The sequence below is a fragment of the Cicer arietinum genome, chromosome 8, assembly GCF_000331145.2.
Source record: "Cicer arietinum cultivar CDC Frontier isolate Library 1 chromosome 8, Cicar.CDCFrontier_v2.0, whole genome shotgun sequence".
Classification (NCBI taxonomy): domain Eukaryota; kingdom Viridiplantae; phylum Streptophyta; class Magnoliopsida; order Fabales; family Fabaceae; genus Cicer; species Cicer arietinum.
The window spans coordinates 8,707,672-8,722,633 of NC_021167.2; the positions used below are offsets into that span (position 1 = coordinate 8,707,672).

The 14,962-nt window shown below is 29.6% G+C and overlaps 3 protein-coding genes across 3 annotated transcripts; 1 reads left to right on the top strand and 2 right to left on the bottom strand.

Moving 5' to 3' along the window:
* Positions 1–430: 430 nt before the first annotated feature.
* Positions 431–2,202, bottom strand: LOC101497030 (RING-H2 finger protein ATL52-like). The gene has a single exon (XM_004512461.4). The coding sequence runs from the start codon at positions 1,680–1,682 to the stop codon at positions 576–578; it is 1,107 nt and encodes a 368-aa protein (XP_004512518.1). The 5' UTR covers positions 1,683–2,202; the 3' UTR covers positions 431–575.
* Positions 2,203–4,668: 2,466 nt separating this feature from the next.
* On the bottom strand, positions 4,669–8,647 carry LOC101497362 (28 kDa ribonucleoprotein, chloroplastic). Its single transcript, XM_004512462.4, has 4 exons — positions 8,239–8,647; positions 7,888–7,986; positions 6,384–6,680; positions 4,669–5,126 (listed from the first exon to the last, which is right to left on the bottom strand). Exons 1-4 carry the CDS (start codon positions 8,566–8,568, stop codon positions 5,016–5,018), a joined length of 837 nt encoding a protein of 278 aa, XP_004512519.1. The 5' UTR covers positions 8,569–8,647; the 3' UTR covers positions 4,669–5,015.
* A 1,172-nt stretch (positions 8,648–9,819) lies between these two features.
* LOC101497692 (protein TORNADO 2-like) lies at positions 9,820–11,803 on the top strand. Its single transcript, XM_004512463.3, has 2 exons — positions 9,820–10,447; positions 11,195–11,803. Exons 1-2 carry the CDS (start codon positions 9,950–9,952, stop codon positions 11,504–11,506), a joined length of 810 nt encoding a protein of 269 aa, XP_004512520.1. The 5' UTR covers positions 9,820–9,949; the 3' UTR covers positions 11,507–11,803.
* The last annotated feature ends 3,159 nt before the right edge of the window (positions 11,804–14,962 follow it).

The following is a 14,962-nucleotide window of genomic DNA, read 5'->3' on the forward strand; positions in this document are numbered from 1 at the left end:
TAGTAAATTAAATTCATTAACAATAACTTCATGCAGTCAATAATTACATGATCGTCTGGTGTATAAATGCGTGCAGTCGGTGATAGCTGAGACCCATATTTCACTTTAAACAACATGATGAGAATACATGACATGCTAGAATGGGGTGTTTTTTTTTTTTTTTTTTAAATAGGGGTATTTTTTGGGCATAGGCTAATTCTCTTATATATTGTTCAAGACCTAAAATTTCTTCCAAAGTGAAACTTATTTCCATTAATATTAATACTTCTTATTAAATTGTTACCACTGATTCCACACCTTATATGTGTGCATTTGACATAATGCATAAAAACCATCGGTTCATTTGATATAAATAGTTATAGATTGAGGTAAAAGACTTAATTATTAATACTACATTTATTAGCCTGTTCTAATAACACACTGATTAATATTACTATCATCATTCAAAGATTCAATCATGTTAAAAATACAGATCTTCACACAAAAATTTGCTCAATCTTTTCTACTACACCATCATGCTTTCATAAATAACATAACAAAAAAAGGTAAAGAAAAAAAATACAAAGGAATATTTCTCAAACAGGCAAAACTCCCAACCTTCTTCCTCTGCCACTTCTACTAAGGAAAAATCTTCCACTTGAAAATGATCTCTTCATTGCAATTGGACTTAAAACACAATGCAAAACTTTTCTACTATAACCATTGAATTTACTATTTTCATTTTCACTTCTTGATCTCTTTGATGAACCAACAACTTCACTAGTACTTCCTTCAACTTGTGAATCTTGCTCATGATGATTCATATGCATAACATGGCCACTTTGAAATGAATGATCCATAGAGAATGATCTTCGAATCGATTCGTAATTTTCATTATTGTCTCTAATCTCAATCACACTGTGTCTTCCTCTTAAATTTCCTAAATCACTTAAAGCGCGAAATTCTCTACCATGATCATGCAACATTCCTTCTTCCACTACATCCAATTCATTAGTACTATCTCTTTCAACATTCATATTTTCATTCAAATGTGGATTTTCTAATGAAATTTCATTCATTGAAGGCACATGAAGTGTTGCACTAGTACTCGAGGCATTGAAGGCGAAAATAGTAGCGCGACATAGAGGACAATTCGAGTGAGATTTGAGCCATGTATCAATACAAGGAAGATGAAAAGCATGGCTACATTTAGGTAAAAGTCTAATACTTTCATCATCTTCAAACTCATTGAGACAAATTGAACAATCTCTTACACCAACCAATCCATCATATTTTTTGTACTTATAAATTGTTATGGACTTAATCAAATTTTCATCTAAGCCATTTGTTGTAACATGCCATGGCTCATGGATTAAATGATTGTTATGATGATGATTTTCATCCGATTCATCGTTTGGTTCGTGGGTTTCGCTCGAAGATGATTCTCTTCGGCCGCAATACTTTGATATTATGGTGTAGTAAGTTACAAGAAGAAAAACACTTGCTAAGATTCCAATGACTGCAATGACAAGAGGTGAGAAATTTGGAGATGAATCATCATCAGGAAATTCAAAGGATGAAGGAGGAGGAGGAGGAGGATAGATTACATAACACCATTGTGGACAAAAGAAGCTACAAAAACCTTGTGAACAATCTTTGTTCATGTATGGAACCAAAGCTTTTGGATTTTCAAGAGAAGCCATGGCTCAAGAATCACCTTTAGGACTTTGGAGAAGTATATATATATTATATACTAAGTTACTAACACGAGAAACATTGATCTTATAATTTTACAAACATTGTTTCTATTTCCTAGTTCTATATGGCAAGTGAAATTTCATAGAATAAAAATAAGCTAAAGAATAGGACCTAAAGACAAACGTAGAAGCAAGTGGAGAATTAGTTATGAAAACATAAGAGGAGCTTCTGAAGTAAGCAAACATATATAGAAGATGTATAAGTTATGTTATTGTCACCTAAAAATTCTCACCTAATTCTGATCGGAACAATTCTTGATCAGATTGTACTTACTTCACGATCAAGCTTCAAATTACCAGAGTCCTTTCTCTTGAAAACCAAAGGGTCGAGACAAAATTTATGGACAAGATTGTGAAGGTTTTATGTCATGAAAATGATTAGTAGCATAGAAGAAAGAATAGAGGGTCAAGGAGACAGAGAGACTTGTTAGAATTTAAGTCTCTAACAAGGTAAAAGAGAGCATTGAAAAAGGGCCAAAGTGCTTAGATGGAAAGCAAGATAAAGGGCAGGCAAAAGGGAAAATGGGATGCTGATGACTATACTTTAACTTTTTTTTTTAATCTTCTTTTTCTTTTTCTCTTTTTTAGATAAAGATTAATTTCTCAAATAATTAAAATTAATTTAAGAAGTTAACAATTTTTTTTATATATGTTTTTTTATATATATTGGTTAGAGATTGAAACTCGACTAAATGATAAAAAGACTCAAATATCTAGTACTTATTTTGCAGGTTATTTTCTAGACATAGCTTTATTTGCTATCTAGTTTTATCTTTATTGGATACAATGATTTGTTGACTAAGGAGATGGTGGTTAACTGGTGATGTTGGTTGAGAATTTAGAAAATATAAAAATGCTTAATTTTTCTTTTAACTATTTTTAACTTGCTCACTCTACATGTTGCATGACATTTAAGGCCTTTATAAAGTGACATAAAATTAGTTCAAGAACTTCATTTTATGTTGGTTCAGTTATGTTGTGAAGCCAATTTGGCTGTCAAAGTTAGTTGTATCTGACACAGAATTGGATGTGTTAGAAGTTTCAAGCTTTTTGCTTTCGACTTCAAGGCATCACCTAGACCAGGCCAGTGTGTATTATCATTATGACGTTATTGCCTATATGGAAATACAAATTCTATAAAGAAATGACCTATATTTTATCAAATTTGTCACATTATAATAGTACTTTTTAAAATATGTTTATATGAAAAATAAATGATAAAATATGATTAGATATTTATACAAAATGTATTTATATTTGAGGTGTTAGCTCAGTAGTAAAAGTTTAGCCTTATAATCTCAAAGTACTGATGATTCAAATCTCTTCAGATAATTGTAAATTAACAATTAATGTTACTGAAAAAAAAAAACTTAATTTATTGTGATATTTTGTAAAGAAACATGACTATATATAATGGGAATATAAAATATCCTCCAATATTATGGAAAACTAAAAGTGAAGTACCAACTTACAAGACAACCATAATCTTTAAACATATGATAACCTTAATTATAAGCTAGTCAACTTGATTATGAGAATATATTCAAGAGAGAATAAAGGTGTATAGAAAATAACATATATTATGCATTTTAAAGCAAGTTGGAGTCAAATATATATGTCACTTATTACCTAATCAACCTATATTTGCTCACATCTTGGGCAATCTATTCATTGCTTTTCAACTTTATTTTCTTCTCTCCGAAGCCACGCATTTTTTTTGTTAAATTTGAGTTTATCTAGGAAATTCCAAATCAATCGATAGCATGCATTTACAATAAGGGATATATGGTTAGAATACTTAAACCTTTGGATCTAGACATTTTGTGGTCCTTCATTAAAAAAATATAATATTTCTAGTGGTTTAAGACAATATAGGATTTCCACAAAGTGGGAGAATATTTCATAGGATAATGAAAATCTAATTAAATATCATGTTTGACATGCTTTAGTCCATTTACATAGTCTTACTTTAAGAAAAATTTATTTAAAAGAATTAAGGAATATCAATAAGTAATAAAGTTTGTTCTCTAAGATTCTATGTTGTGGTGAAATCATTAAGTTGAATGATGTGGTAACATAATGCCTTAGACTAAGGTCCTTTTTCTACTTCTGTGGAGACATAATCATATGCACAAAAGCCAATACCCTATTGATCCAATCCCTTTTGAGTCTTTTTACAAGAACTAAAGATGGCCCTTATTTTTTTAAACCTTCAAGTCACTTTTTTTAGTATTAGGACTTGGTTCTGAAGTTATTGAGTCTCCTTTTTATTCATTATTTCTATGTATACTTTTGTATTTCTGTTAAACTATTAGATTTCATATGAATTTTGTTCCAGATGTTTTAATATGTTTTTAGATAAGAAGTTTCATAAAAACCAAATAGTGCAAATTAGAATATGAGTGTTTAATTCTGTTCAAAGCAGATTGCATAATGATTGGTTCAAATGATAAACATGGAGACATACAGAGGATATAATCATAACCAAATAATCTGAACTTGGTAAACTATTGTTCAATTTTCATGTTCATATATAGACAATCAACTTTCTTGCACCAATTACGGTTATTGGTGATAGCAATGGAAGATGTGTGGAATCAAGGAAACTAAGCACTCTTAAATATGTTTGGAATTCAGGTGGTCCCACATGAGTTCTGCTTATATGTCATGGTGTTCCCACATGAATTACTTTTCATTAATTACTCCAATAAAAGCTCTTCATTGTACAAATTGCTGGACAAAGCCACAGCAAAACATTATATCATGATTCATGATTACCCTGACTTCAAATCTTAAATCTGAATCATAAAGCCAGTAGTCCCTTAAGATTTTGTTCAGTCCATTAAATGTCACAAAATGACTTACTTAGACTTAGTAAAATTAAACCTTGCTTTATCACAATGAACTAGTGACCATTATTTCAAAACAAAAATAAAAACGAAATTACTAGTCTCAATGAATTGAATTAGTCTTAATATGAAATGTACATGATTTGAACTCTTAATTGACAACATTTAGAGATTTGCTGCATTTTATGAATACCCTTTTAAATTGGGAGTGAAAAAAATAATGAGAGTTGAGATTTATATGGAAAGTTATAATGAAAAGCTTCTTACATTCTCACCTACAATTTAAAGGTATGCCAAACTCAACCTAATTGAAGAAAGATTGTGAATGAAACAAGTCGTCCTTCATATCTTCTTTGTATACATGAGGTAAAATTCCAGCTTGTAGAGGTTTCTTCTCAATCGAATACCACGACCAAAAATCAAATAGAATTTATGACTCTTCCTGTTGAGCATCATCATCTTGGTCTTCACTTTCTACACTTCCAGCTTCTTTAACTTTCTTTTCACTTATTTTTACACGAAGTGGTCGTCCCATTAACTCCTGCAAAACAATAGGTAACGGATAAATAACTTTTCTTCAGAACGAAATGAATTAGCCAGAATTTTTGTCCCATTCATACGGTTGAAGTCTGTGATAATAGAACAAACAAGAGGAAACACGGCCATATAGTACTGTAGACTATGGAGTATGAACACAACTTAATTAGGTTGTAAAGGAGCCATTACTTGGAAGGAAAAGTTGAAAGAAGTAAAAATTGAAAAACAAACAAGTGATCTTAACAATGATTCAAATAATGCAAAGTTTGAAACAAAAGCGCCATTGGAAATTCCAAACCAAATCCAACATTTGGCAAGTGACAAACTACCCTGATAATTGTGAAAGCTTATTGGTGCAGAAAATACTAGTACAATGAAACCATTTACTCTAACTCAAAATTATGAAAAAGAAGAAACAAGTGGAAGCTATCATTGAAAGTCCAATTTTAAGGATCACTAAACTATAATATTGGCAGAAAACTAATAAGGGCAATAATCGATTTTCCTGAATATACAAGAATATGGTACAGAATGAGTCCCACTGCCAAAATAAAGGATCCATAGTATAAATTTGAGAAGATAAATGTAGAAGAGTAAAGGCAGTAAAAATCTAAGTGAAAATCAGAAGGTGGTTGAAGTTCATTGGTGGTTTGATATGTCAATATAAGCAACCATATTTAGCGTTTTAATCTCCATTCTCCACAACAGTTATATGAAGTAAAATCATTTCTACTAATGCAGCCTACATTATTTCAACCATATATCCAGCCATTCTATCCAAACAATATTATTTAGTCTTATTTAGGTAGACTGTGATTTCATATTCTAGAAAGCGAAAAATATGTATCTTAATCATAAACGTGCAACCTAAAGTTCTACGTAAAGATAAAAGCAACAAAATTTCAAGAGTTTAAAGATTATGGGCTAATAGTGTAAAAATGTTTTACACAGTCTTCCAATCATATCTCATCATGATGTGACGTTATTATATTAATTCATAAAATATCTTGACAAAATCTGTCCGGTGATACAAAATTGGATGACGGTGTAAAAATATTTTACACCATCTGACGTAATCTTTAAACTCTAATTTCATTTAAAGATTATGCTCTTTAAGTATCGCTTCTCAAAATCATTAACATCAAACTGTTTATAAAAGACAAACACTAATTAATTTAGACAAGTCATGAAATAGAAAATCATTCAACATATGTAAAGAAATAGCAAAGCAAGTGACTATCAACAATGAGATGATAATTACCTTCCCTTCCAAAGCAGAAATGGCAGCCTCTGCTTCCTCCATCGTATGATAAGATACAAATCCATACCCAGCAGATCTTCCAGCAGGGCTTTCAAAGACAACCCTGGCTGAAACTGGTGATTTGAAATTCTCAGTGAAGACGTCTCTGAGATGTGTAGATCTTGCTTTCCATGTAAGGTTGGATGCATAAATTACATAACGTGCCTCGCTAGGAGGGGGACTTGGACGAGATGGAGGAGGAGGAGGTTTCTTGAATCTTTTTGCAAACTCTACCCTTATTATCCGGCCTGATATTACCTGAATCACACAATTATAAGTCAATAAAATCAGAGCCACACAGAAGTTGGATGAGATATGTAGGCAAAGCAATTTTTTTCCTTTCATTTTTCATTCACTTTGGAAACTAGTTAACATATTTCAAAGAATCATCTCCATTCCTTAAGCTTAGTTTAGGATGTTGGAAGTGCTTTGCCAGAGGTAAACACATGTACAGAAAGGCAACTAAAATGGTCATTTTAAAGGAGATCCTACTACATGCACTGCAAAGTGACGATTTCCTGTTTAGGCAATATGAATATATTTGTGTTATAAACTGCTGGTAGACTCTCTTGTATGTGACAAAAGAAACATGTGATGATATCACACTTCTTTGAGGGCAGAAAGGGTAGTTCATACTCCAACCTCTAGTTTTTACTTTTAGTAATAATCCACAAAAAAGTGTCATAGTCCCAACCAAATTAAAATAAGCCTTGGCATATCATGTTCAAATGGACCCCAAATAACTAAACTTCATAGTCTCTTGAAAGTACTAAAGCATTCAACCAACAAATGTAGAAAGTAATAGGTCTAGAAGGTATACTATGAAGCACAAACACAAACATGGGGACCAGACACACCCTAACACAAACACACTGACATGAATATAGTCTGCACATATCATGTCCATAGTAGAGTATAAGGCGTGTTAATCTTGCATGGCCAAGATTATCTCCTCTGACCTACTCATTTGATATTCCCTCAAAATACAATACAGGTGTAGGGGCATTTCTTGACATTTTTACCTATTTTGTTGACCTTAATGAAAATATTTAACAGCAAAATGGTAGTTTGTTATAAGATTCATGTGTCCTAAAGTACCAAGCCATAGTTGAGTGTCAGCCAAGTGTCCAAGTCATGTTGGCTAATAAAAATAATTAATACTTAATCAGACACCTAATGAGAGTGTTTGACACATGTCACACAGGTATGATGTCAAAAGGTTGTTCCACAATCTAACACCTCATCAATGAGAAATGCTATGCTTCATAATGAGCATTCAATCTTGGTCATACCCTCTCTGGGTTACATTTTAATGACTTGAAAGAGTTCCAAAATGATGTGATTCTCCTTTCATCGCACTGACTATATACATTATTGAAAAGATTCATAATTTTGGAGGCACCATTCATAAGCCACAGTCACACAAAAAACAAAACAAAACAAAACAAAAATTGAAGCAACTTACATAAGCATCAAATTTATCAACAGCAGCCTTAGCTTCCTCTCCTGAATCCATAGTAACGAATGCATAACCTCTTCCCTTCCCATCTTTGCTCTTTATAATCTACTATAATCAACAAAACCCATTTCTAACCAAATTAAACGATCATATACTATACAACTTCAAATGCTGACCACACTCTTTATAAAAGGGGTGTAATTAGCAAAATTGAAATATCATATACATTACAATTCAACTCGAGAAAAGAGAACATAACATTGCGATAATGCATCTCTATTAAATTCTGAAATAACAATGAATAACTAATCGAAAATGAAAACCCTAAAAAAGCGGAGAGAGAGAATTAGAAACAACCTCGACGTCGATAACGGTTCCGCATTGGGCGAAGAGGTCTTTGATATCTGTCACGGAGAGAGACCAAGGTAAGTTAAAGACACAGAGCTTCTTCTTCTTAACGTTATTTAATGTATCTGTTATTTCCTCTTGAATTGGCGATGGTGCTACATCTTGCAACGCAAAGCAGAATATTGGGGTTTTGGAGGAAGAAAATTGAAGTTTGTGGTTGTGAGAGAAAAGTGAAGAATGGAGTTTAACGGAAAAAGGTGATTTAGCGAGGAAAGGGTAGTTAGTATTTGAGAAAGGTTTAGGTGTGAATAGAGTTACGGGTGATTTTAAAGTTGCCATTGGTGGAGAAACGAAGATGTGTAGAAGAAAGTACGTAGATAAGGTGCACTCATAGTACCGTTTTTATTTTCATTTATTTTAAATTCGAGATCTTTTAAAATGTTACCTTATTATAGAGGACCTAATGTTGTGATTTATTGTACAAATTCTAGTTACCCAACATGTTGTACTGAATATGATTAGTGAGACTTTGGTAATTGACTCTGAAACACAAGAGCACAAAACTGATGTTAAGAATATTTTTATGCCTCATTTCAACTCATTCATTTTGCTGTGGAGGTAGCTACACAACTTCTTTGGTGAATTATCCATTTAGTAGCATAGTAGTAGGGTAGGAGAAACTCATAAACATTGTCACTCCTAATAATCTTAACTCTCTTTTTAAATTCACTCTCAACCATTCATAAAAAAAAAAAATTCACCTATAATTTATGTCACTATAATTGCCAATATATGTCTATTGAGATCATTTAAAATAGTTAGAAACTATTTATAATAATGCACATACTAGAGTTAAAGTGTATAATATCAAACAAAATATTTAATGTATATCGAAACTCAATGGACACTTTAAAATAAATATAAATATAAATATAAAATATAAACAATAAATATAATATATTGATAATTTGTTAAGAAATAACATGAAATAGTAAATGTTTGTACAAAATAATTGACTTATTTATGAAAAAAGTTTATCTTAAAATAATTTATTATTTCAATTTGTAATGCAATTCTTTTTAATTATACAATTAAATTAATATTAATTACATAATTTCTAATGTAATATTTTTTATTATATATTTATTAAATTAATAATTTAATAATATCTATTAAAACTAATTTGATAAAAATAATATTTTTCTAATTTATATATAATTTTTCTTAATATATATTACATAATCAAATCATTTAATTGTTTTATGACAAAAAAAAGTATCACAAAGTGTGTCCCATTTAAAACCCAAGTTCTGATGAGGTGCGAAATAAGTCAACACAGATATCGAAAAGGCCCCATGCGTCAAGAGGACACATAGATTCTTTATCATGATTTTGTCCACAACCTATTCTGCACCTTAGACCATAGACCATAGTCCTTCTTTTTATTGCTGGCAACCATTTTTCCTAGAGTGTATAAATGTACTATATACAATTAAGTTAACTTTTATGTCTCTTTCGTAAACGGTAAATTCAAACAGTAAATTAATTTTTAATTTCTATAAAGTTTGTCTTTAATCTTCAAAAATTTGTAGAAGATGGGACAAAAAAATGATAAAGACATTCACACCTTTTTATGAAACACCCAACCCCAAACACCATTTCATATTTCATCATCTTTGAACAAAGAACAAAATCCACAACGAAGTAAAAAAAAAAAAGGATGGCAATGAGCAACAATATAATAGGAGCAATAAATTTAGTAGCAATAGTCCTCTCAATCCCAATAATAGGTGCTGGAATATGGCTAACAAACGAACCAGCGGACACATGTGTGAAGTTTCTCCAATGGCCAGTGATAATCCTGGGAGTTCTCATATTAATAGTGTCTCTAGCTGGTTTCATTGGTTCTTTTTGGAGAGTGTCATGTCTTCTTATATTCTACCTCGTTTCAATGCTTGTGCTTATTATACTCCTTGTTTGTTTGGTGGTTTTTGTTTATATGGTAACGGTACGAGGTCATGGTAACATTGAACCTAATCGGGCTTATTTGGAATACCGTTTGGATGATTTTTCAGGGTTTCTTCGTAGAAGGGTCAGAAGTTCTTTTAAGTGGGATACTATTAGGAGTTGTCTTAGTTCAACAAATATGTGTGCTGAGTTGAATCAAAGTTACCGTATGGCTATGGATTTCTTTAACGCACGTTTAACACCAATGCAGGTATAACTCTTTTTTTTTGTATTTTTTGTATTTCTTGATTATACTCTGTTTCTTGTGAGATGAGGAGATTAAAGATCCCACTTTTTTTTTAGAAAGTGGTTTAGTAGCGAATGAGAATATAATGTATATAATTAATATTTTTTAATTTTGAGATGATTTTTATTTTTCAAACAAGGTTGTTCCTTATTTGAGCCCTTCACATTTGTTGTGTCTCATTGTGAGGTTTGGAGTTTAGGTTTTTTTTTTATGGCTAACAAGACCAAATTTTAATTTTTAATTATATTAATTTTTTTATCAACATACTCTTAATCATTTTACGTTTTTTAATAATCAATAATAAATATTTTTGAGGGAACATAAATATATTCTTTTTCTTAAAAAATAAAAATAATATCAATTGTTTGTTATTAGTATTATCAATTTTTGTAATTTAGTCAATAGAAACATTTACTCAATAAACATTAGTGTTATTATTATTAATAATAATTTTTTATATTAAAATAGGTATTATATTTAGGGAAAAAGTTATATCATTAACCTTGATTCTTAGTGATGTACCAGAAAAAAAAAAACTTGATTCTTAGTCAAATTTAAAAAATAATAAAAATAAAAACAAATAAAAGATTTGTAATTAAATACTAAAATCACAATTTCTTTTTGGTAAAACCCACCTTAATAAATTATCTTACATAAAATTCCCTTGTATTGCCATTTACATTATATTTTTGTTCCTTTGAATATTTTCAGTCAGGGTGCTGCAAGCCACCAACACAATGTGCATACACATTTGTGAACCCAACCTATTGGATTAGCCCAATAAACAATGCAGCAGATATGGATTGTCTTCAATGGAGCAACGACCAAACACAACTTTGTTACAATTGTGACTCGTGCAAGGCTGGTTTGTTGGCAAATCTTAGAAAGGAATGGAAAAGAGCTAATGTGATATTGATCATAACCGTCATTGTTTTAATTGTGGTTTATTTGGTTGGTTGCTTTGCTTTTAGGAATGCCAAGACTGAAGATCTCTTTCGCAAATACAAACAAGGCTATACTTGATCATCACAATATTTAATTACTAGTATATGCTTGATGAAATTGGGTAATTTTGTGTAGTTTAATTAAAAAATGAATGTAGTAGTATGAATTTGTGTGTGTCACATATTTTGAGAAGAAAAAAGATGCTTGTTTTGATAATAAAAGGTATACGGAGCTGAGCGTGATTTAAGGAAGCCACCGAAAGCTGATGTCTCGAATTTCGAGTTCCTCAACAAAGGCAGTTATGAGAGACTTTCGGGGCTCTTTGTCTTTGTCTTGTCCGATTCATCTAAATTACTATATCTCTATTTGATATCACCGTGGAGAGATATCACATTTTGGATTTTTTTTCTTTTTTTTTCTTCTAGGTAAATCTCTTTTTTTAAATTCTCTATTATATAATATGATAAAATTTATATATCAAAATACACTATTTTTTTAACCTTCACGAAGTCGTATTTCAAATATGCAACCACCGATTTTTTTTTATATATAATTTTTATTTTATTTTAATATTTTGAAAATATTTATGTGTAATTTTTGAAAATTATTGTAACTCACCATAACTTTAATAAATTCCTTCTGATATTAAATATATACTATGCGAAACTGCATATCTTTGGAACCCAGGTACTACTACCATGGTCCATTGACGGAGAATGCAACTTGATTTTAATAGGATTTGAATTCTCTTGTGTTTAATTAAACATGAGAGAATGATGTTTATCATCTCAACATTAAAATGCATTGGATTCCATTTATAATCTTTTAAGTTGTAAATTTTAATACTTTTAATGATAAAATGGTGAACTTACCCTTTAATGTTTCCAATCTCAATAATATAAGGAGAAAACGATGATAGTCTTCATAGTTTAATTACATATATCGATATTTTTTAATTTTAATTTTATTTATAATTTAAGATAGAATAAATATATAAAAAAGAAAAATACAATCAAAACAAAAGGAGATTAATTTAATATGGAAATTTTTTAATTTTATTTCTAAAATAATTTTGTTATTAAAAATATTTCATTTTAGATATTTAAGAATATAAAATTATATTTTGACAAAAATATATATATAATTATTTATTAATTTAATGTAATCGATAATTTATAATGATTGTTTTTTAACTGATAACAAAAAAAGTCGATTAATTTAATTTTTATTTAGATAATATTAAAATTTTATCAATTTTAGTTTTATAAATAATAAAATATGAGATTCACCACTAGATGAATTTTACAGTGAAGATTTTATTTTTTATGAAAATTTAAAGTGATTACCGACTTTACAATGATGTGTGGACATTCATTCATCACATAGACACCATGATAGAGAAATAGATAGATATAATAAATGTCTCTTATAAAAAGAGATTGAGAAAGAAAAAAAAAAGGTTGAATGACAGTTAGAAAAGGTTTAATAGGCATGCCCACACTAATTTGCACATCAAATACAAAAAAGCCCATTCCTCTGCCACTGATCTAGTGGTTGGTTGTTTTTCCATGGGTTTGGAAATCTAATGTTAAGTAGAAGAAAAGCCTATAAAAAAGTGGATGCTATTTCAGCCCACCACAACTCTTTCATATTTTATTGGATTCTAGGGTCCGTTAATAAAAACGCTCAATGTAGTAATGAATAAATGAAATTAATAATTTATCAAAAACTCCAATTCTGTAGTGTTATTTGTATATTTTTGAATAAACATGAGAGTAAATCAACAAACACCTAAAAGAAAATAGTAGATGGACAAATATATTGGTTTGTTTGGAATTAACCAAAGCCAATAACCTTCCATTCTCTTTCTGTGAAACACTGGACTTAGCTCAGATAATGAAGCCCATGAAGTCGTGGGCCTTCTGGGAGTTTATGGATTGTCATTGGTATTATTGGTCGAAAATGGGACTTCAATAGCCCATGCTATTTAATGTATGAGAAATGCATCATATACCTCCTCACTTTAACTTACCACCTCCTATTTCAAATGAAAATACTATTTTGTCCATTAAAAAAATTAACCACTCCATTTTTTGAAACTTACAAAATTTTCAAACTTTCGAAATATAAAAAAGTGAAATTTTTTTACATTTTCGAAACTTTTGATAAACACGAAAGTTTCGAAACGTAATTTTTTAAAATATTTTGATATTTTTGAAACTTTTGATAAATTTAAAACTTTCGAAATGTATTTTTCCAGAATTGATCAAAAACTTCCAAACTTTTGATTAATTTGAAAGTTTCGAAACTTCTGAAATAGAGAAAATTTTAGAATTTTCGACACTTTCGAACAATTCAAAACTTTCGAAATAGGAAAATTTCTAGATATGGAAACTTTCGAAATTTTTCAGATTTGAAAATATTCGAAACTTTCCAAATTTTCGAAATGTAATCATTATTTCAAAAATTTGAAACTTCCGAAAACAATAAAAATATTTTGAAAGTTTCGAAAAGTTTCAAATATTTTGAATTTTGAAAGTTTCGGAAGTTTTAAATATTTTGAATTTCAAATTTTCGGAAGTTTTAAATATTTTAAATGTTTCGAAAATTCTGAAAATTGCAATTTTGAATTTTTCAAAACTTTCGAATATTTTAAAATTTTGTTTAATTTAAAAGGTAAAATTGTATTTCTATAAAAATAAGGAGTGGGAAATTAAAGTGGGGGGATGTATGGAATATTTCTCTTAATGTATGCTTCTAGTGCACAGGAACACAATGTCATTAAAAGTAACATACCTTGTTTATTTATTAAAAAAAAAATACCAATATTATTCTATTAAATATTATGTCATAAGTTCGAATTCGACATTTTATAATTTCTTTATTATTTTCTCTTTACAAACAAAAGAAAAGATTATTTAAAAACTGAATCTGATGAATATCTTATATGTGTATGTCTCTCTCCAAATAATGTCCTACGTATCTTTTAATAAAAGGAGAGATCACTTCATTAGCAATAGGACTATAAATATGAGAACAATATGAAGTTGTGTCAGGCATCACTATTGGTGGGCTTCAATTTCAAAAGCCCTACATCACACTACCTAGCACAAATTCACAAACATAACTCTTCTAGCATGTTATATATTTTTCGTCAAAAGAAATAAAAAAGCATGTTCGATACATTTAACCATTAGAAAATATTTTACTAAAATAAAATTCTTAAAAGAAAAAACCTCACACCATGGATTGAAGATAAATTCATTGTTTGTTTAATCCAATATTTAAAAAATTAAACTAAACTAAATATATCAATCGATTAAGCAGTTCAACAATATTTTCATCATTGATTCAACAATTTTTTTAAAATAATTAATATTAATCGATAGTTTTTGTTACAACATCAACCATTAGATCTCAAAAGGCTTGTTAGTTAAGTTTTTAAAACATTGGATGACTCTATAACTTCATAAAATTTGAGATTCGAAAACATTATTAAACAAAATGTGGCAGCATTTTCACATGTAATGTAGT

Excerpts from the sequence above, each read along its gene's own strand:
- LOC101497030 (XM_004512461.4), bottom strand. The coding sequence starts at position 1,682 with ATGGCTTCTCTTGAAAATCCAAAAGCTTTGGTTCCATACATGAACAAA.
- LOC101497362 (XM_004512462.4), bottom strand. The coding sequence starts at position 8,568 with ATGGCAACTTTAAAATCACCCGTAACTCTATTCACACCTAAACCTTTC. Across the intron at positions 7,987-8,238 it reads GAACCGTTATCGACGTCGAG|ATTATAAAGAGCAAAGATGG; the intron begins GTTGTTTCTAAT and ends TGATTATAGTAG. Across the intron at positions 5,127-6,383 it reads TTTCTGCTTTGGAAGGGAAG|GAGTTAATGGGACGACCACT; the intron begins GTAATTATCATC and ends ATTGTTTTGCAG.
- LOC101497692 (XM_004512463.3), top strand. The coding sequence starts at position 9,950 with ATGGCAATGAGCAACAATATAATAGGAGCAATAAATTTAGTAGCAATA. Across the intron at positions 10,448-11,194 it reads CACGTTTAACACCAATGCAG|TCAGGGTGCTGCAAGCCACC; the intron begins GTATAACTCTTT and ends GAATATTTTCAG.